The 22,054-nt window shown below is 32.2% G+C and overlaps 2 protein-coding genes and 1 pseudogene across 7 annotated transcripts; 1 reads left to right on the top strand and 2 right to left on the bottom strand.

Moving 5' to 3' along the window:
• Positions 1-3,424: 3,424 nt before the first annotated feature.
• Positions 3,425-13,453, top strand: LOC127793711 (uncharacterized methyltransferase At2g41040, chloroplastic). Of its 4 annotated transcripts, none has more exons than XM_052324399.1 (8): positions 3,425-3,711; positions 6,531-6,646; positions 6,758-6,898; positions 7,997-8,078; positions 9,138-9,331; positions 9,506-9,617; positions 10,678-10,782; positions 13,124-13,453. In XM_052324399.1, the coding sequence occupies exons 1-8, from the start codon at positions 3,547-3,549 to the stop codon at positions 13,250-13,252; spliced, it is 1,044 nt and encodes a 347-aa protein (XP_052180359.1). In that variant the 5' UTR covers positions 3,425-3,546; the 3' UTR covers positions 13,253-13,453. The 4 variants fall into 4 exon arrangements, with proteins under 4 accessions (XP_052180359.1, XP_052180358.1, XP_052180361.1 ...); XM_052324398.1 differs by having other exon boundaries at positions 3,428-3,711; positions 13,121-13,453; XM_052324401.1 differs by having other exon boundaries at positions 3,429-3,711; positions 6,546-6,646.
• On the bottom strand, positions 10,181-10,317 carry LOC127796095 (U2 spliceosomal RNA; annotated as a pseudogene).
• Positions 13,454-15,774: 2,321 nt separating the features above from the next.
• Positions 15,775-17,939, bottom strand: LOC127794013 (putative UPF0481 protein At3g02645). 3 transcript variants are annotated; one of them, XM_052324867.1, is made up of 3 exons: positions 17,436-17,939; positions 16,700-17,131; positions 15,775-16,568 (listed from the first exon to the last, which is right to left on the bottom strand). In XM_052324867.1, the coding sequence occupies exons 1-3, from the start codon at positions 17,926-17,928 to the stop codon at positions 15,895-15,897; spliced, it is 1,599 nt and encodes a 532-aa protein (XP_052180827.1). In that variant the 5' UTR covers positions 17,929-17,939; the 3' UTR covers positions 15,775-15,894. The 3 variants fall into 3 exon arrangements, with proteins under 3 accessions (XP_052180827.1, XP_052180828.1, XP_052180829.1); XM_052324868.1 differs by having other exon boundaries at positions 16,700-17,143; positions 17,499-17,939; XM_052324869.1 differs by having other exon boundaries at positions 17,499-17,939.
• Between the last annotated feature and the right edge of the window lie 4,115 nt (positions 17,940-22,054).

Here is a 22,054-nt window from a genome sequence, read left to right as displayed (position 1 = left end):
ATATTAAATTAATTTAATATTAAATTTATATTTATATTTATTAATGTGTATAAAGTTAAATTTTAATTTATTTAAATTTATATTAATGTGAAAGTTAACGGTGAAAATAATTTTCTTGTAAATGATATAATAATTATATAGTAAACCAACACTTAAAAGTGTATTGTACACTTTTAATAAAGGAAAATTAATTCTTTATTCGTAAAAAGAAAAGTCACTTAACATGGCCTAATTTATATTTACATTCACTCGTTGGATTCATTTATATTTAGAGTCACTTAACGTGGCATAATTTATCTGCAAGGAAGAAACCAACCTGTTACTCTACCATTAGGGTGGAAAATGAGCTGGTAGGTCCCTTATTTACAAAGAAGTATCTTTCCTCTTTTATGATTTAATAGTACTCGTTATGTACATATATATAATTTATGAATTCTAATATTAAATAAAATTTAAAAAAAATAAAATTTTTAATCGTGATCATAATTTACTTGATAAATTAAAATAGAGCTAATTCCAAATGAACAAATATTTGAACAAACGGTTGGTATCGCTCATGATTCTTCTCCATCTATCTGATTAGAAAAATTCAAACGAGTACAACTCAATCTCTATTATCACATAGAATTATTTAATTATTTTTTAAATTTTATTTAATGTAAATTTAAAATATATCTACACATTAATAATTTCAAATAAAATTAACAAAAACTACTTCCCATTCAATTCTTCAATAAACTTAATTATTTTAATTCAAAAATTCACAAAACAAATACAAATCAATTTAATTTTAACTTTCACAATATTCAAATATCACAAATTAAATACAAATTCAATATTAACTTCAACATCTTCAATACAAATTCATAATTAAATATCAATATTTACAATATAAATTCAAATAATTACAAAACAGAATATGTAAAAATATGTATGTATGTAACCGCCGCGACCAACGCCGCCAACGATGACTGTTGACAAAAGCTTCCCACGATCAGAGCCTACCATCACAAATACCAAGTCGAGAGAGATAACATACAAAAAAATAGGACATATTTAACGGTTAGATTTTAGTAGATCTAATTTTTAATTTTTGGCCAAATTTAAAAATGCACTGACAGCCACCACCGGCCACCGTAACCGGTGGTTTCCGACGATTAGAGGTGACCACCCGATACCCAAGGGCCATCAACCAACATACCCAAAATTCAGTAAGATCCAACGGCCCAATCTCCCTAGATCTAACATTAAAGTCTCGGCCAAACCCAAAACTTATTTAAACGCATTGCCAGTCGCCACCAGCCACCGTGGCCGGTGGTTTCCGGCGATCCGAGGCAACCACCCAACACCTTTATCCCCATTGAACAACATACCCAAAAACCAACATGATCCAAAGGCCGAATCTCCATAGATCTAAGCTTAAACCTTCGGCCAAACCCAAAACTCGCATATACCATTGCTAATAAAACTAAAGACTCACCTCCTTATAGATCGAACTCAGATCGAGCCAAGGCACGTCGGAGACGCTGTCTGAGAGAGAGATAAATGGTCGGAACAAGCCCAAGGGAGAACAGAGGCTCAGTCGGACGCGCAAGCGAAAGAGAGAGAGATATGGCCTTAACAAGAGGAAGGGAAGAATAAGCCTCCTCGAAGGGGAGCATGAGAGAGAGAGAGAGAGAAAAAAAGAGAGAGAGAGAGAGAGAGAGAGAAGGCTAAAATGATAGGAAAATGGGTTTGGTAGAGAATATGAGAGAGAGAGAGATGAGGGGGTGAGAGAGAGAGAAAATAATTTAAAATTTGAAATTTCAGCTTCTTCTGTTTATTAAAGATATCGCGATATTTTGCACCAAAATTTCGCGATATCTCTTGGGTGGCACTTCTTCGGGCACTGCTTCTGGCCGAATAGCATTATCCCATACTAAATGTAGAAATGTAAGGCCATCTCCAACATGGTCAGAATCCTTCTGAATAAAAAAATTGAGGAAGAAAGTGCTTCAATTCATCTCCAACCCAACCCAGCCCTCTATATGTTTTGTCACTCAAAATTTGGTTTTGGTTAAAATGGCTCCTTATAGACGAGGAGCTTAAATTTGCTCCCTATTCCATTTTATATGTATTGAAGTATTGAGTGAATTATATTTTATATATTTGATGATTATTTTTTTATATACATGTATTTAATTATTTTGTGTACTTGATTATTTATTTGTGTGTATTTAATTATTTTGTATATTTAATTATTGATTATGTGTATGTGTGTATCTCATTATTTTAATGTAATGTGTGTATCTGTTTATATGTGTATGTGTGTATTTGATTATTGATTATGTGTATTTAATTCATTTTGTGTATTATATAATTTTTCTATATGTTTTAATGTAATGTTTTGAAATTGATCCTAAAAATGAATGTCAAAATTACTCAATTAGATTATTTAATGTTGTATTTAAAATAATAATTATTATATCACAAGGATAGTATTTATTTTTGTGATTTTTTGCACAGTTTGACAATTAAATTTCGAATCATGAAAATATTTTAAATAATTTTGTTAAATAATCATTTTTAAAAAATATTAGTAAATTTATTTGTAAATATATTAAATATTATAAAATTTTAATACCGTCATATTTATTATTAAATTATCAAATAAATAATAAAATCTTATAATAATAAAAATTATAAGTGAGGTAAAATAAATATAATTAAAATTTATTAATAAATAAATGTGATAGAAAGTGTGATAGGAAGGAGAATAGGAAATGTGGTTGGAGTACGCATAATTTTCTAAGTAAAATTAGAATAGGGAGTGAATTATTTATAATATAATATAAAATAAAATAAGAAGTGTGATTAAAGATGACCTAACAAAATAATCTTTACACCTGATATTGACCAAGCACAGGTGGCTCATTTGTCACATTTATTTTCAAATATCATTATAGATATGCATTGTATATTTTTTCATTGGATTTTGTGAGTACTTGTTCGAGTAAAATGATAAAGATGATAATTTATTTATTCTTAAAAACATACTGAACAATCGAATTTAAAGCTCATTGTGTCAAAAATTTTTAGCCAAATTCTTTTTGCTTATTGTATAGAAATTTTATACAAATATTTTTTTCTAACTTCTCACAAAATTTTTGAATTGCTATTTACATTTTTATTTATTAATATAATTTTAAAATACATTCAAACTATATTTGCTTCTATATTCTTCCAAACTAGATGCTGCACCTCTAATTGGCTAATCTTCAAATACGATTTATCAATGATAAAATAAATTGATACTGAAATATAGTGTGGGGTTCAAAAAGTAAATATTCTTTACACAGAGTAAAGAATTAAAGATCCAGTTTTTAGGAGTGGAAATGAAAATATTTAAGAACGTGTACACGGTTTCTCCACGCAGCTGGGGCAATTCACAACGCTCACCAAACCATGGCCATATAAAAGGGTGTTGCTCATATGTGGGTCTTCGAGCATTCGTTGTTTCTGTGAGAGAAAGAACGAACTTTGAGCCTGAAAACCCATCAATTTTCTATGGCTATTCCTTCTTCTTCGCCTTCGATTCGTCCTCTTGACCACTCCTTATATCCGAAATGCCCTTTGCTTTCTCACCATTCCCAAGTTCGTCCCCTTCCCCGCTTCTCCCCTCCATCGTTTCGCTTCGGAGTCCGCGCAGCCTCTGTGGTGGTTCTAGAACGGGTATTCACTCTCTACCTCTCTCTGTTTGGTTGCCAAGAAAATATGATAGCTTCTATGCTTCTTATCTGCTTCGTTTTCGTGTATATGGGTCAGTAATGGTTATTTTGGAAACAAAAGAAGTTCAGGAAGCTAGAAAGTTTGATTTTTCTCTAACTGCAGTCTCTGAATTTGATGGTAATTTTGTAGACTAATGGGGGTTAGGCTTATAAAGAGTTGAATATTAGTTGGTTGTTTTCTTTTAAAAATTGCCTTTATTAAGTGCGGATCAGTATACTATCCATATCCCTGTAGAGTTGTGATGTTGAAATTTGGAGTGTGCTGACTGCATTCTACTGGTAGGATCTTTAGTGCCTCGTGTTGTGTGGCGAGTTGAGATATCTGCAACCACAAGAGAAAGTCGTTTTGGAGTGTGCCTAAGGTGGACTCTCCTACGCTTAAGTCAAAGTTGGCTCGGAGTTTGGAAGAGAAATATATGCAAGAATATATAAGGCACAAGTTGAAAAAGTACATCAAAGGCTTAAAATGCCAAGTGAGTTCATATCATACCAGTAGCCATACTTGGACCTTTTATGCCTAAGGGTGGCATGACTATGATAAGGGATATGGTTGTTTGCTGGTTATCCTCGGTGATGAGGTTATCGACTGTGAGAATGAACTTGTTTTTATCATTGTTTCTGTGTGAGTGCGCCTATGAGGAATTATTAGTATTCCAATTTTTCATTGGGTTTTCTCTGGTGGTGAGAAGGTAGCTGATGGATATCAATAGGGTGAATACAATGAAGTGCTTTGATCCATTCAATAATTTTCAAATGGGATTCCTCTGATGCATCCGTCTATGCAAGTGGCAGTTTATACTGTCGTTCAATTTCTGTCCAAAATTAGTTACTTGGATTTCTCTTGTTCTTGTTTATGGCTATTTTCTTTGATCTACTCCTATTCTTCTTTGAACAATTGTTCTGAGAAATAAGTTTGTGTGTGTGTGTGTTGAGGGAGGGAGTTCTTCCCCTCTTCGTAGATGTTGAGTAATTAAGATTGCTCTCAGAAATAAGTTTTTGTGTGTGTGTTGAGGGAGGGAGGGAGCTGTTGATCATTAGTAGTAGCATAAAGATTTGGCAAAAAAAAAAAAAGCCTGAGGGAAGAAATGTTTTAAGAAGCACCTATACTTTTAAGAAGGTTTATTGTTCTATTGGACATCGGTACTTCAAGGACTACTTCCATATCATATAATTCTTTAATATATTGCATTGGACACCAATAATTTATTGGCTTTCCCATATCAGATTCTTGCTTAAGCATGTCATACTATTTTTCTAAATTCTTCTTAGAATCAGACTCTTATTAGGGCATTTGGGATAGTCATAACAATAGTAAGAAAATGCATGCCCATCACTTAAAGAACCTGGTTGTTCATCATTAAAGAAATTGAACTCACATTACAAGTTAAAAGAATAAGATCATAAATCATGTATAAAATAACAACAATATAATTATATTTATTAGTCTTTTGTCTTGGCTTTTCAATGTCATGAATTTTCTCAGTCAAGATATTGAACTTGTTTATGAATATAATGTGTTTATAGTGTAAAAAATAAGAAATAAGATATTGAACTTGTTTATGAATTTTCACGTGCAGACACATAATATAATTTGTTCATACACATAAAACCATGCATTTTCTATATTGGCATGTTCCTGTTGTATTGTGCATTATTGAGGAAAATACCATGTCAATGTCAATGTTGTTTTGTACATTAAAAAAATGTACTTCTTAGCCTTAGAGTCTTTGGTTTCAAGTACATTGTTAGTATTTTCTCCTGTTGCTATTTTTTAAAATAAAGTTCTCATTTTATATTTATGGAAAGCAAAATTATACTCAACTCATTTCGGTTTTATGCTTCTTACTTGTTGGATACAAAGTTTGAAGAAGAAATTTATGTTTCATAAATTTAGATAAATGTCCTTTGGTTTATTTGAATAAAGTTTGGGCATTGTAATTATATTTAAACATAAATCTAGAGAATTGGTCATTGGGAAATTGATTATATTCTTTTAAATTCAAATTAGAAGTATAATAGGCCACATAAACTGGGTTGGATTTTTTTGGTGGAGACTTTCAAATATGTATAATGTATATATGCAATACCATGCTAATATATAAACATGCAACACCATAATTAATCTTTTCTTTTTTTTTTGGTGCATGTATGTGCGTCTGCCTTCGTTTCCTGCTTGTACTGTGCTACAGAAATAAGAATTGACATGGTGACCTCTGACTCCCTTGCTCAATTCAATTGAATTGCAAACTTTTCTGCCTTTTGAAAATATCATGTATCTTATTACGTGGTCTAGATTTGTTTGTTATTATAATCCTGTTTTTCCTAGGTATGTTAATTATAAAAATCAAATAGAGGTTTATAGTTTAAAAGTTGGAAATAAGGCTTCCAAAATTAAGAAGCCATAACATATTCAGTTTGGGTTGTTTCCATTTATGCTGCAGGTCCTATTGTCATTTGAAAAATATCTGATTTTGAGAGTCATAACTACCTTGATTTGGAGGCACATAATGAGCACCATTACTGATGCTTTATCAGTTCATCCTGTCTTCAAATTAAATCTTTGATGTTTACTGTTTTTGCTAATGGATACTTCACATGGAACTTCTCTCATCATGTCTATTGGCAGTGATACAACTTACAGGAGCATTATATTTCTTTTATCAACCGATATTGCTTAACATATAAGAATTCAGCATTACTTTTCTTCTTCCAATTTATTTTGGGTTCCTCATCCTTCCTCAATAGTGAATATTGGGGTGATAGGATATTTTTTTTCAGGGTTCAGTTACTCAGCCTCAAGAGACATCTGAAGTTGAATTGTTTGCATGTCCTGTATGTTTTGAACAGCTAATAAGGAAAGGCCCTCCAGGTTTTAATTTGTAAGTTAAAAATCAGAATAGGCTGTGTCATGTGTAATGGCATTATTATCTTTTCTTTTCGTAGCATGCATTATCTTGCTAGTTCTGATTGAGAATCTGCCAAATCTGCAGGCCTGCAATTTACAGGTCTGGTTTCAAATGTAATAGATGCAACAAGTCCTACTCTAGCAAAAACATTTATCTGGATCTCACTGTAACTGCTGGAACAAAGGACTACACAGAGTACCAACCTGCTCGGACAGAGTTATTTCGGTACGAATGATATTGTTGTCCATTTTCCCATGGTACAAATTGTAGACTTGAGAGTTCAATAATTTATGTAGTAATGAATGAAGTTCCATCATGTTTGCGAACTCTGGTGAGAGCCTGTTCACGTTATATATATCATAGGTATATAAATATTAATTGTTTGTTGAGTTAGGATATATGTAACATCTCGCATCGAGCGATAGGAAGGATCAGAACAATTTATTCTGATGGGCCTATGCAAACTTCCTAGGGGTCATCCATCCTTGAGCTTCCTCAGCTTAAGCACCCTTAACCTAAGAGTTCTTTGTCTACATTCAACTCAAAAAGTATCCAGCTGGTGTTGTTTCATTTCTTACTTATCCTCGATATATACTATTTTTCTTTGGGCTCTTGAGGTATTACATTCTCTTCCCTTTGAGCACATGACGTCCTCGTCATATGACTTTACAACTGGTCCCAGATCTTCTCCCCTTTAGGAGCTGCTTTCCTAGAAGTCTGCCAGAAACCGCTCCTTGAACAGGCCCTCAAGCCTTGGCGCCACTCCCCTCCCTCATCGGACCACCTTCACCAAAGGTTGGCTCTGATACTACTTGTAATATCCCGCATCGAGCGATAGGAAAGACCAGAACAACTTATCCTGATGGGTCTACGCGAACTTTCCAGGGGTCATCTTTGAGCTTCTCTAGTTCAAACACGCTTAACTCAGGAGTTCTTTGTTTACATTTAGTCCAAAAGGTATCTAGCTGGTGTTGTTTCCTTCTTTATTTATCCTCGATATATACTATTCTTCTTTGGGCTCTTGGGATATTATAATATACTTATCATAGGCATATAGATTTTAATTGTTTGTTGAGTTAGGATATACTTTTTGGCATATAAATAATTCAGGTCAAGTATTTAGCATTCATGCCTATTTATCTGCTTTTAGGTGTCTGCACTTTTATCTGTTTACTTTGTAGCCTGAATGTCTTGCTTTTGGATGTAGTGACAGAATTTTTTTACTGGTTTTCTTTCTTGAGTTTTGTTTTATTTGCAGTAAATATATGAGATATTTTTGGGTAGGATATCCTCCTGGCTGACTTTGGTATCTTCCTTCTTTAGGAGTCCACTAGTTTCATTCTTGTATGAAAGAGGCTGGCGTCAAAATTTTAATCGCAGTGGCTTTCCAGGTCCTGATGAAGAGGTAAGATTGCTTGTTAGTTTGCACTGGAGATGAACTCTTGTAGTTGAGCTTATTATGGAGTTCCATTCAAAATAATGACACCAAATTGGAACTTACATTATTGTTTATTGATTTTGTTGCAATGATCTTCACCACAGGGGAAGATGCAAGGCTAATTTGTCTAGTAAAAGGGATGATTTCATGAATAACAGTGCTTTTGTTTCTGAACTGAGAGATACTTCATCTGATTAAAATGCAAAATGTGCACAAAATATCAGTTCACATTATTAACTTGCCCACTGGTTCACTTCCACTTGCCATGCACTAGTATTGAGAATTTAATAATCAAGAATCTGATGTGCACAGTAAGAGAGCCTTTTCTTGTGTATTACCAATCAAATGTATTTAACAGCCCCCCCCCTTCTTCCTCTTTTAAGCTTTAACAATAAGCACTTCAATTTATAGATATTTAATTCTCTTTCAAGCTTCCTTAATCAACCTTATTACAAAATGAGGAGTTATGGAGAACAAAAGTTGCGCTGAACTCCTTGAAAGTTGAAGCATTATTATGTGGGTTCCACTACTGAAACCTCTGTGTATTTGGGCCTTGTTGCTTTGATATCTAACCAATCTGCAGACTGGAGAAGACTTCATTCCTCTTTCCCAGCAGATTGCACAATGCACGGCTTAGTATGTGACATTGATGGCATGACCCACTTTTGATATTTGATTTATTAGACACTTTCTGGACACGAGAACAATGTTGAACTGCTTATTTGAATACTTAACAGAAACCATTCACCATTACATGTCTGCTTCTGAAGATACACATTCTTGTTTTTGTATGCTGTTGCCAAGGAACTCATGATGTTAGCATTATCTTGTAGCATTTTGGTTCTTTTAGACAGAAGCATATAGTTAAAGCAGAAAAGACATCTTCCTAATAGTCATTACAAATATGCAGTATCCCTGTCTGCCTGATTACTCTTGGAGTTGCTGATCAAATACCTTGTGAACATGACAGAACATGCTGGCAATGTCCACTCATAATGGTTTATTGCTGTAATTGCTTTTGTGCAGTTCAAAATGGCTCAGGAATACTTTAAACCTGCAGAAGGTGGTGTTTTAGTAGATGTTAGCTGCGGGAGTGGTTTGTTTTCTCGGAAATTTGCCAAATCTGGGATCTATTCAAGAGTCATTGCTCTGGATTTTTCTGAGAATATGCTTCGTCAGTGTTATGATTTCATCAAGAATGATAATACAATCTTAACCACGTAAGATTTTCTTTGTTCATTTGCACCTGTACCAAAGGAACCACGACATTAGATCATCAGTGAAGTATTTTGGATCAAATAATTAGCCATGTATTATCATTTGACTTCCTATAGGGGTAGTACTGTTCTATAAGAAAGAGAAACCTGAATTGTGTTTCACTGTGGAATTTGTAGCAATCTTGCTCTGGTAAGGGCAGATGTTTCCAGGCTGCCCTTTACATCAGGTTCGATTGATGCTGTTCATGCTGGTGCAGCATTGCATTGTTGGCCATCTCCTTCCAATGCAGTAAGTTTTTATTTTTATTTTTTTTCCTGGATTTATCTCTACTTTAGAGTATTCACTGTTATTTGTTGTGATACCTGCATCGTGTTTCTTTTGATCCATCCTGCAACTTTGCTTCTGATGAGCTGTGCCAGCAACACTTGCAGCAACCTAAAATGAGCAGTCATTGGTTTGGACATCCAACTCAATACCAAATCTGTGCTTTGACAGAGTCTTGGTCTTGTCCAAGACTGACTGCAACTTTATTATATTGATTTCTTTCCTGTTCACAGAACACCTACACTTAAGGGTCCGGGCCTATGGAAAGGAAGAAAAGGGCAGATGGGTTATTACTCTTGCTCATTTCTGGTGTGATTCTGTTGAAAATCTGTGCTTGGTGCCCCTCCTAATATGGTTGTTACTGTACAGCTCCCCCTCCAACCTGAAACCTTGTTTCTGTGGTTGATAGCAATTTTTCAGAGCTTTGCTTGGCCATAAGCTTCATTATGATACCAAATAGTGCATTACTAAGTCACAGTGCACATGCAAAAACAAAAATAAAACAAAACAAAAAAAGAAAAGAAAAAGAGAGATATAAAAGAAAAATAATATTATTCATTATACAGATTAGCTTATTGCTTCAGGGAACGTGTCCTTGCAACTACTTTATATCTGATAAGAACAGATACTACACTTATCTTAGCCAAAAGGCCGAGAAAGGAATTAAAACTACTTTATGCCTGCTGAATGGATCATGCATGTCGAGCCGCTCCACTTGGAATCATCTTTGTTCTGTTTGATTTTCGTATGCATAGTAAATAATTGTTGAGAATCTTTGTTGCAAACCTATGCATAGTGAAAAAGGAAAAAAAAAAGAAAAGAAAAGAAAAGAGGGAGCAAATGACGGTCATCAATATTTAGGTGGTGTATGCGGGATCTGCTATGTATTCCTCTGCTCTACGAGGCGATTTTCTAATCACGAATTTTGCAAGCTATAGTTATTTGATTGGGTTTCCATTAAGTTAGTTGATTTATAACTTTGAGCTTTGTTGAAAATCATCAACGTCTATGTGTATTGTGTCAGATTGCTGAAATAACTCGAATACTGCGTAGTGGTGGTGTTTTTGCTGGAACTACCTTTCTTCGAATTGGTTCATCAACTCCTGAGATTTTGAGGCCCTTTGAACAGGTGATGCCCGTTTTCATCCCATGCCGATCACTCCCATGATGTGCTCTATATGTGTAGTGTAAATTATCTTTGATTGTGATTAACCTCTCATTAACTTAAAATGTCCTAACTATTACTTTTGTTTTTTAGAAGCTGCAGTAAGAAAAATAATGTTATATTGAAGGCTGTGAGCAATTTCTGATATAAGCTAGAAAATTTGCAAGCTTATAGTTCTGATCATGCATGTTTTATTCACTCAATAAATGGATTACAAAATTAGTGGCTTCAAGTTTCTAGCTGGGAGGATATCACAAGATTTCTCATGTTGCCCATTCAAGTTTTGGGTGCCAGTGCTGGTCTTTGCGTGTCACTTAAGGGGGCATTTGGTACGGGAGAAGTTTTTAAATTCTTGGGATTCATAATTTCTGGAAATGTTTTTGAAAATCTTTGATTTCCAGGATTTATACAATTCTATATTTGGTTAGATTTAAACATTCTCAGGAATGTTGAGTATTCTTTTTTTAGAATCTTACATTTTTATGTTTGGTTTAAATACAACTTATTGAAAATTTATGTTATTTTCCCAAAATTACCCTTATTTGATTTTTTTATTAAAAATAATAAATTCCTTCTACTATATAAAATATTGGGACCCACATCTTTAGGAAGTTAAAAAAATATTATTTTTTATACATTATGTATATATATGTGTGTATATATAATATATATACATAATATATATTTGTATAAATAGATACTTTAATATATATAATATTTTATTATAAATAATATAAATATATTATAACATATATGTTTATATTTAATATATAATATATAAATATATATATATATATTACATATATATAATATGTTTGTATGGGGTTATAAAAAGATAAAGGGTGATTTAGTCTTTTTCTTTATTAAAAACATTTCCCAACCTCTCCCATGAAAAATTTGGATTCCCAACCTCTCCCATGGAAATCTTTTTGTGGGAAAGTTATTTAAAAATCATTCCCAGAATTCTTTTTATAAAAAAAGTTGTACCAAATATGGGAATATAAATTCCTAACTTAAAATTCTCAGGAATATTAAAATTTCTCCTGTACCAAACGCTCCCTAAAGTCATTTAATTATGTTGGCTTGGATGTGATGCGCTAGTAAAAAATTATCTACTCATCCACAAATTATTCATCTATGGAATTGTTGAATAGAAGCAAACCAATAGAGGCATTTATGAGGCAGAGAATGACCAAGGAAAACTTGATTTAAGACCCTTGAGTAGTATATGAGTTATAGAGGCCTTATAGAAGATAAGACCATAGAAAGAAATGATTGCCAGATTAGAATTCATGTAACTGATTTCTCATGGTAGGGTAGAGGCTTGACATGTTGTCGTCAACGGTGTTTGTGTAATTGTTTTCACTATGTACTCTAGATTTACTCAAATTTTCTGTGGAGACTGGTCCTAATTTCTCCAGAGATTAGCCAAAAGTATTTGCGGCTTAGTTCATTGTACTATTTACAGAGATTTATAGCCTTTCATTTCCTCGTTTCACTCAAAATTTTAGTATCACCGCACAGGCCGTCTCACTGTCCATCAACCTTGGCTGTTTGTCGTGGTAGCCCAGGCCTGTTGCTTGGCGCATTCTCCTATTTCATTTGTCTGAACAACAATGACCTGTTATATATAAATATAATCTAATAGTAATAACATTGATAGTTTTATGATATATATATATATATATTATAATCTATTCTTTGATTTACTTTATTTAAATAAAGGGGTAGTTATGGGATGAAAAGACATGTCCTTTAGTTTAAATTTAAGAAGACATATAGTTTCAAATTTCAAAAGTCATGTCTTTTTATATTAAAGAGTTGTGACCTTTCCAAAGGATCAGTCCTTTCTCAAAGGGACACAATCTTTCAAAAGGTTGTGTTCTTTTGTTTTTGTGTCTATTGATAAGCACCCTTTCATTGTCTATAAATAGTTTGGACATTTGAGGTGCAAAGTGTGAGAAATACATCAATACTCTTGCATACTTTTGATATCAGCCATCTCTACATTTTCTTTTATTCTCAATTGTTGGGTTTGAGTTCTTGGTGGTTGAAGAAATCAAAAAGTGCAATTTTGATTTCTTAAGTTCGACATTGTATCCTGGGATTAGAATTTTCATAAAACGATTGCACCTAGTGAGGAAATTACTATCCTATAGATAATTTCTTGGAAACGCCTTGCATGACATATTCTATTTTTTTTATTTTGTCATTTTCCTATATTCCTACGACATGACCGGCTTACTTTTGATTGTGTGTGTTTCTCTGGCATTGACCGAACGAAGTTGTTTGCTTTCTTCAGCAGAGAAGCCTGCGTGAATATAGCTATTTTGTGGAAGAGGAGATAGAGGACTTATGCAGAACTTGTGGTCTCATCAACTACACAAAGAAAGTTCAACAGTCTTTCATCATGTTCTCTGCACAGAAGCCTTAAAGAGGCTTCAAGTACCATTTTCTTGGCACCTTTTGTTGTCTTATGCCGTGTTGAATGTATCCCTTTTTAAGGTTATGTTTGGAACTAGGATTTGTGGAATGAATGAAGGAAGGAAGACAACAGAAAACAAAGATTCTCATGTACATGTAAAAAGCATGTGGTTGCATGTGCAAAATTCACATGTTTAAATCATTTTAATCATGTTTTGTGTGTTCGATTTTTAATAAGAGTTTACACTAACCTTATTGGGTATAATTTTTGTTTTCAAAAAATAGTTGTGTATTTACTGTAATATTCATGTTTTAGTGTTCTATAAATAATACCAATGACTGCAAAATGATGAACAGTTATTTTAAAGCTGGTTGATTAAGGGAGATGCCCCTAGACATTGCTAATGATCAGGTTTTAATGTGAATTATGTGCTGAATTATTCAATCCATATCATATTAAATCACATTATTAATAGTTGATCTTTTCAATCCCAAGGAAAATTTGATAAGAAAACAAAATTGCTAAGGGAAATGAACACAAAATCAAATAATTTGAATAATGGCTGCTCATACCCCCTTGTAATTTTTAACACACAGAGACATTGACTTATTATTAGGGCATATTTTAGTAACAATCATTAAGTTTTTTTTAATTGAAATTATAATATTATAAACTCAAGTTATGAAAATAGTCTATTTGTAAAGTAATTAGTGAGAAAAAAACTTTAATAGAAACTATAAAGTTATTCTTTATCGATTAAAATTTGTCGTCAAATTTTCTTTAATAAATAATGATAAGTTTCTTTTCTAAGTAAAAAACCTTTAAAATATATATATTTAAACTCATAAATAAGATTTATCTAAATTTTTAGAATATATCATAACTTAGCTCTACAAGATATAATATAGGTAATTAAGTATGCGAACACAATAAATAAATAAAACGTTGCATTTGCATGACCTCGCTTATAGCAAAAATAAATAATTGAATGTCGAAACTATTTATTATTATATCTTATATTGGCTATAAATTATGGGTGCATCCATGCGTGACATGATCTTTCCATTAATTAGGAAGATAGAAGTGTTCTTGTAAAAGGACTTGACGAGAGTGAGAGGGGGAGAGAGAAAAGGCTGCTTACTTATTTTAGTACATAAAAATAAAAATTAATATAAGCATCATAGTATACACAACAAGAAGATAATACAAAATATTAAATATTAATTATGAGTTAACACGTTGCGACATTGAATAACATTCATCCAATCCAATAACTCGTTTCTTATATGAAAATATTTTTTACAATAATCGTTATCGTGATTGATTAGTATTTGTTCAATTCAAATAATTTATTTTACGCATGCGATCATGATCATTTTATATGTATTATTTTGTTAGTTATTTAATATATTTTTTTATCTTCTATCTAAGTCAGATTAATAGAGTTGACAAATCTACTTAATTTATAATAAATTTTTAAATAAAAATAAAAATTAATAGGATGATAGTTACATTTATACAAATATATAATCCTTTCAAGATAACAATGTTGCTTGTTCGTCAAGATTAGAAATTAAACGTTTCATCTGCAAATAATTTACTTACCCCACACCAACACCAATATAGATAGATTGGGCATCCATCCATGTCAAATTAATTAATTTTTAGGTACTTCGACCTATAATAAGACAAATTAGCCTTTTATAATTGATACCTTTCATTCCTAAGTCAATTCTTTTAGATAACATTGTAATTAATCTAATCTCCACATAATTAATTTTGGATTTTATGTTGCGAAAGCACAAGTTTTTAACATATATCCCATACCATGTTGAAAATGTGGTACGCCATATGATAACCAAGTCAAAGTAGTTTTGTTCAACTTTTGATAATTAACTTGAGACTCTAACTACGTGATCACATATAGTGTGAAAGCGTCGATTAAAGTTTATATAGGGAGCTCTCACGACATAGCTCGAGTTGTTAGATGAATATGTCAGTGTTAATTTGATAAGTTATGAGTTTGATTCTTGCTCTACTCAAAGATCAAAGACCCAACCTATAATTTATCTCCCTTGACGTAATCAAATGCACGAACACAAGGAGTCGTATAAAGACGATTATCACAAATTTAAATATGAAATCTAAGTTTGAGATTTAATTGATATAATACTTCACGTGCTAATAATAAAAAGAGTTTAATAACTTGACATGATTTGACACAAATAACTTGTTATGTTATATTTGACCCAAAATATTTGTATTTTACACAAAGTTGTATATTCTATGTAAAAGTATAGAATTTTTGTGTCAAATAGCCTGTAATAAGTTATGTTTTGTGTTTTTCTTTTAATTTTTACAAAATTAGTCACAAATGAAAGAATGGAGTATTGTATAATTTTCTAATTTTTTGAAACCCACTAAAATTTTAGCACTTCTACCAAAGATCTACTACATTGTTAAACGGGTTTAGGGCATCTTTGGCCGTGCTGTCACAATGAAAAAAGTCTCCTTTTTTGTAAAAAATAATATTTTTACCAACATTTAAAATTTCAAACATTACATTTATAAAATAGTATTTAACTACATAAACACTTTTGTCCATACCATTTTAATGAATGAAACTAATTAGTACGTATATGCTAATAAGATCATTTGTTGCTACCCTTTCCAACGAGTCGAGAGCAGCCATATTCGTTGCAAAATGACTCCAACGAGAGCAAAGTAATCACCAAAAGCGTAGAAAGAAATGTGAGAACCTTCCAGAAGGCATAAACATACTTCTTCAAGAAATTGTTCACCTTCACCTTCGGCCTACTATTATAGTATCGGTTCACTTCTTCAACCGTCCTCTCTATCACCGACCGGTGGTCCGGTTTCCCGATCGACCGAGACATCCCATTGAAGAGATCCGCCACTTCGCCGTCTCTCAGCCGCCCCCTGATAATACCTTTTTCCCTAAGCAACTTCACGTCGTCTGCGGTGTCGATGATCCCATTCATCAGATCCGTGTACAAACCTACAACCAAATGTGACATTGATTCGGCTCTTGATGCTTCATAAGCCACCAGGTTTCTCAGGACCATTTCTGAATTGACGTTCAGAGTAATGACGGGCAAGCCAAAAGTCCCCTTCTTGGAATCAAACTTGACGCTTTCGATCCCCCCAGGTGTCGATTGGAACTTTACTCCGGCATTGAAGAGCTCCACCACCGAGGGGATTGTGATTTGCTCCATTGAGGAAACCTTGTTTTCTTCTCGAACTTCATTGGGTTCGCTCCCTTTATCGAACCCTAGTTTTTCCAAGATCCTCTCTCTACTCTTATCTGAAGGCGAAGAAACAAAAATATTTTAAAAAACTATAATCTCTTTATGAATTTTATCGACAAATCCTCATTCAAACTATATATGATTTGGATTATCATGATGAACACTATATATATATATATATATTTACCTGTCACAGTCTTGAGAATACTGTTAATCCTTTTACCACCAAACCCTATAGCAGCATGTCTGTTTTCTTCTCCAATGTCAACAACGATCTCCACCTGTCCGCCATGCTTGCTGGGCTCGGAGCTCCGGTTCAACGATTCGCTCACGAGTAAAAAGTACATCAAATCTAGCAAATGAGCGAACTGGTAATCCTTATCAAAAGTCGTTTTTGAGATTGCGAGTGGAGAGAGGGCTTCACAGAAGTAAACCATGCTGTTGATCAGCAACTTCCTGACATCGTTGTAATCATTTTCAGAGTATGAGAACACTATTTTTGCAATCTCCCTCAGCAGGACCGTCGGAATCTGGTTCTCTAGCATCACTATATCTCTGTAAATGGCGTCTCGCGTTAGCTTCCGGCTGGCAAAATCAGCCGAGTAGAGGACGTCGAACCCTGCAACCAAATCTAAATTTAGAAAATTAATTGAAATGACAGCAAATAACCAAAATTAATAAAGAAAAACCAATATTAAGAATTATTGTTAGATGTATTTATTTTAGTTGTAATTTTGTGGTATTTTTTTTAAAAGTTATAATTAAGTCTGATTATCTCAACCTATTCCTATTCGGTAAAAACTAAAAACTAAAATTGAAGATTGAATTAACTAAAAATTAAATAACCAAAGCTAAAAATCAAATTATAATCTTCAAAACCAAAAAAATTGGAATCTTAAGAATTTAATTTAAATTAGCCGAACCTAACCGAAATTGGTCGATCCGGTTCGGATATTCAGTTTGCAGCGAGTAATGAGGAGGCGTACCATTAGCCCACTGATAAAAGATGTGGAGCAGTAACAGCCCATCAATGGCGATGATCCAGGCCAAGGTGTTGCCGTTGAGCTCAATGTACTTGTGGTAGCTGGCCCTAATGGCGGGCTCTTGCTCGTGGAGCCTGGCCACGATGTCCTTGAATTTCAGGGTTTTCCGGTGGGTTTTGAGGAACCTCTTGGCGGCGGCGATCTTGCTGCGCTCCATCTCGTAGAGGTCCGGGCGGAGATGGTGGTAGGGCCCCAGCGCCACCAGCTGGGGGCTGTAGGCGGCCGGCCTGAAGGCGCTCAGTGATTTGGGCACTCGGAAAACGCAGACCGGGATGCCGATGTCGAATTCGAGCTCCTTCTCGGAGATCTCAGAGATCTGTTCTACCCAGAGTTCCTCGCCGGAGAGAGAGTTGAAGATTCTGTCCATGGACATATTGGTTTGGTTTGGAGAGTTGCATGCATATATGGGGGGAAGTGTTTATATAGAGATCGGAGGAGGAGGAGGGAAGGGAGATGGCGTGTGGTTGGCGACAATCCACATCAGATTCTCCAAACAGTTATCTCTTCTTTCCCACGTGTAAATGACATTTGACATTTTTTTACAATTCCCTCGTAACCATGCATTTATTTATATTGCGGCATCATTGTAATACCATTACTACCATGCAGACAGCGAAACGAACGTCAAAAGGGTTAGGCTGCGTTTTTTTTTTTTTTTTTACTGTTTTTAAGTTATTTTTAATTTTTAATTTTTAAAAATAATAAAAATGTGTTTTTTTTTATTATTTTTAAAAATACAAAAAAAATTATAAAAAAAACTCAAAACAACAAAAAATTATTTTGAGTGTTTTCATTTAAAATAAACTCTAAATTTAAAATATATTTATTTATTTATATTTTATTATTATAATGAAAAAAATATTACAAAATTTATTAACTTTAAAATATAGATATTTTTTTAATAATTTATAAATATTAAATAATTTTAATTTACTGAATAATCAAATTTATTGAATAAAATATTATTAAAAAATTATTTTCAAAAATTCAAAGAAAATGCGTTTTCTAACTTTCTGTTTTGAAAAATAATTTTTCAAAATGACAAAGAGAATATGTTTTTAATTTTCTAAAAACAGACTATCAAAACAAAAAATTAAAAATGAATTCAAAATTCAAAATTAAAAATTAAAAAGCAAAAAGAACAAAATCTTAATATTTTGTGTCTCCTGGGGTTGTCCCAGTGTCACTAGCATGCGGTGGACGTTCCAAGTTTTTCTATCCAATTCTACTTTCTACATAGTTATTGTGAATAGATTCAAATTTACCAATTTTTTTATACAAAATTGTAAAACCAAGTGAGGGGAACCTCACAGAGGAAGGCATCCCAAGGGTTAATGTTTTGTTATTAATTCATTCATGCATCCCAGGGATTAATGTTTTGTTATTAATTCATTCATCTTTATTGTTTTTAAGTTATTTTTAATTTTTAATTTTTTTAAACGGTAAATCTATTTAGATAGAATCTATCTAGATAGAAAGACATTTAATGCTTGTTTTATATTATTTTATAATAATTTAATTATATTAAACAAAACAGAAAGACAATTTTAACCTTATAAAAATTCTAACTCTTCACTCGTATTTTCTCTTCCTAAAACTCCCGTCTAAAATTACTATCTAACACATTAAAGTTGCATATTTTCAAAGCAAAAAAAATTAGTTATGAAAATGAATAATGACATCATGACACTTAGGTGGCAACACACCATTGGCTATAATTAATATATTCTCTTTGCATTCTTCTTTTATTTTATTTCAAAAAATGCTATTGGTACACCTTTGATGCATGACTCATTTCATAGATTATTTTATTTTATCCAAATTAATTGATGCACTAGATGACTAAAGACATCAAATGATAAAAATATCTCATCTTAAAATTATCGCATTGCCTCGAGTTGAACGGGCAGACTTCATCTATATTGAAGTCCGCCCATACTAGGCAAAAAATGCAGTTCGCCAGATGATGCAGTTCTCTATCTGGCGGACTGTAGTCCGTTGGGATGCTGGCGGGATGCAGCCTGCCATCCCAGCGGATTGCATCTGTTGGGATGTTGGTAGGCTGCATATGCAGCCCGAGGCTACATCCCAGCGTCTTGCAGTCCGCTGGGATGCTGGCGGGCTGCATCTAAATGCAGTCCGCCAGCGACTGCATCCCAGCTGCAATCCGCTGGGATGCTGGCTGGCTGCGGGTGCATCCCAGCGGACTGCATGCTGGCAGGCTGCGGGTGCATCCCAAATGCAACCCGCCAGCGGTTGCATCTTAAATGCAGTCTCAGAAATTGGGGTTTACCTGAATTATTGAGTGGGTTTTATTATTAATGTTTTTATTATTTGATATTTTTAATGATTTTGTGCGTCAATCAATTCGAACAAAGTAGAATAATCCGTATTTAAAGTCATTATGACTTTTGATATTCTAAAAATTCATTAAATTAGGTGAGAGATTAAAATTTAAATTTATAAGGAAGAGAGAGAATGAAATTTTAAATTGTGACTGGTATCGTTGGTAAAAAAAATATTAAATGACATAATTATCCTAATGTTAATAATTAAAATGACAAAAAAGGACAATTCTATCCGGATAGATTCTATCCAAATAGCAAGGTCCTATATAATAATAAAAATACGTTCTCTTTATTATTTTTAAAAATATATTTTTTAAAATGAAAAAAATTATAAAAAAATTCAAAATAAAAAAAAATTATTTTAAATGTTTTCATCCAAAATAAACTCTAAACTTAAAACACATTTATTTATTTATATTTTATTATTATAATAAAAAATATTATAAAATTCATTAACTTTAAAATGTATATATTTTTTAATAATATATTAATATTAAATATTTCTAATTTACTGAATAATCAAATCTATTGAATAAAATATTATTAAAAAATTATTTTTAAAATTTCAAAGAGAACACATTTTTTAATTTTCTGTTTTGAGTAATAATTTTTCAAAATGACAAATAGAACGTATTTTTAATTTTCTAAAAATAGACTAGCAAAATAGAAAATTAAAAACGAATTCAAAACTCAAAACTGAAAATTGAAAAACAAAGAGAACGTAATCTTAAATATTAACTATGAGGTACTAGTTGCAACATTGAATAACATTCATCCAATCTAATAACTTGCTTGTTATATGAAAAAATATTAAAATTTTTTACAGTAACAGTTATCGTGCGTGTTTGATTAGTATTCGTTCAATTCAAATGCTTTATTTCACGCATACGAACATGATCTTAATAATTTTACACATGTTATTTTGTTAGTTATTTAATATAAATTTTTATCTTCTATCTAAATCTAAGATCAATGACGTTGAGAAATCTACTTAATTCATAAGGAAATTTTTAAATAAAAACAAAAATTTATAGGATGATAGTTACATTTATATAAATATAATCCTTTAAGGTAACAATGTTGCAAATAATTAAATGTTTCTTGTTCGGCTGCTATAAATATAGATAGATTGGGCATCCATCCATGTCAAATTAATTAATTTTTAGGTACTTCGACCTATAATAAGACAAATTAGCCTTTTATAATTAATTGATACCTTTCATTCGTAAGTCAATTCTTTTAGATAATATTAATTGTAATCCAATCTCTACGTAATTAATTTTGGATTTTATGTTGCGAAAGCACAAGTTTTTAACATATATATATATATATACCATACCATGTTGAAAATGTGGCAAGCCAATATGATAATTCAATTTTTGCTAATTAACCTGAGACTTGACTACTTATCATATATAGCGTGAAAATGTCAATTAAAGTTTAAATGCCGAATCTAAATTTGAGACTTTATTGATATAATACTTCATGTGTTAATTATAAGTTAATTATTTATTAGAAATTCTAAGTATAAACTCCAATACCGTAAATAAAAAAATTAAGTAATATCATGTGACATAATTAACTATATAGCTAGGCAAATTTTCTAATTTCTTGAAACCCTAAAATTTTAACACTTTTACTTACCAATGACCTGCTACATTGTTCCACGGGTTTAGGGCCTGTTTCGCTGTGCGGTCACAAGGAAAAAGAAAATTCTTTTTTTTTTTTTGTAAAATAAATATCTTATAAATTTGTTATATTGTTGTGTTCAAGAGAGTGGAGCTAATTTTAAGATAAATTCAAGGAAAAGAAGCCCCCCCCCCCCAAAAAAAAAAAAAAATAAATAAAAAATAAAAATTAGGAGGCCTTTATGAAATATATAATTATCCCTGAAAGATTATCTCAAATAACTGTCCCATGTAACTTAGGAGACCTTCCCAAAATCTTTTAAGATTAAAAAATGTGTTAAACCTATCTCTAATATCTTTAGCTGAAAATTCAAAATAGATGATCTAAAAGACATAGATGCTTTTTCACCCGTCAACTTCAACCTCTATAAATAAGAGGTGATTTCTCTGATCGAGATAAAACTAAATTATATTTAAATTATAATTTTTCTTATTCTTTTATACTCTTCAATGAAGACTAATT

This window comes from Diospyros lotus, chromosome 2 (assembly GCF_014633365.1).
Source record: "Diospyros lotus cultivar Yz01 chromosome 2, ASM1463336v1, whole genome shotgun sequence".
NCBI lineage: Eukaryota > Viridiplantae > Streptophyta > Magnoliopsida > Ericales > Ebenaceae > Diospyros > Diospyros lotus.
Note: the sequence above shows the minus strand (reverse complement) of the source record. Positions and strands in the feature narration are given on the sequence as shown.

What these genes read in the sequence shown, in the direction of transcription:
- LOC127793711 (XM_052324398.1), top strand. Translation starts at nt 3,547, where the DNA reads ATGGCTATTCCTTCTTCTTCGCCTTCGATTCGTCCTCTTGACCACTCC. An exon ending in GGCCCTCCAGGTTTTAATTT is followed by an intron (nt 6,647 to 6,757) that starts GTAAGTTAAAAA and finishes CCAAATCTGCAG; the next exon opens with GCCTGCAATTTACAGGTCTG. An exon ending in TTTTGAGGCCCTTTGAACAG is followed by an intron (nt 10,783 to 13,120) that starts GTGATGCCCGTT and finishes TGCTTTCTTCAG; the next exon opens with CAGAGAAGCCTGCGTGAATA.
- LOC127794013 (XM_052324867.1), bottom strand. Translation starts at nt 17,928, where the DNA reads ATGTCCATGGACAGAATCTTCAACTCTCTCTCCGGCGAGGAACTCTGG. An exon ending in GATCGACCAATTTCGGTTAG is followed by an intron (nt 17,132 to 17,435) that starts GTTCGGCTAATT and finishes ATTTGGTTGCAG; the next exon opens with GGTTCGACGTCCTCTACTCG. An exon ending in TATTCTCAAGACTGTGACAG is followed by an intron (nt 16,569 to 16,699) that starts GTAAATATATAT and finishes CTTCGCCTTCAG; the next exon opens with ATAAGAGTAGAGAGAGGATC.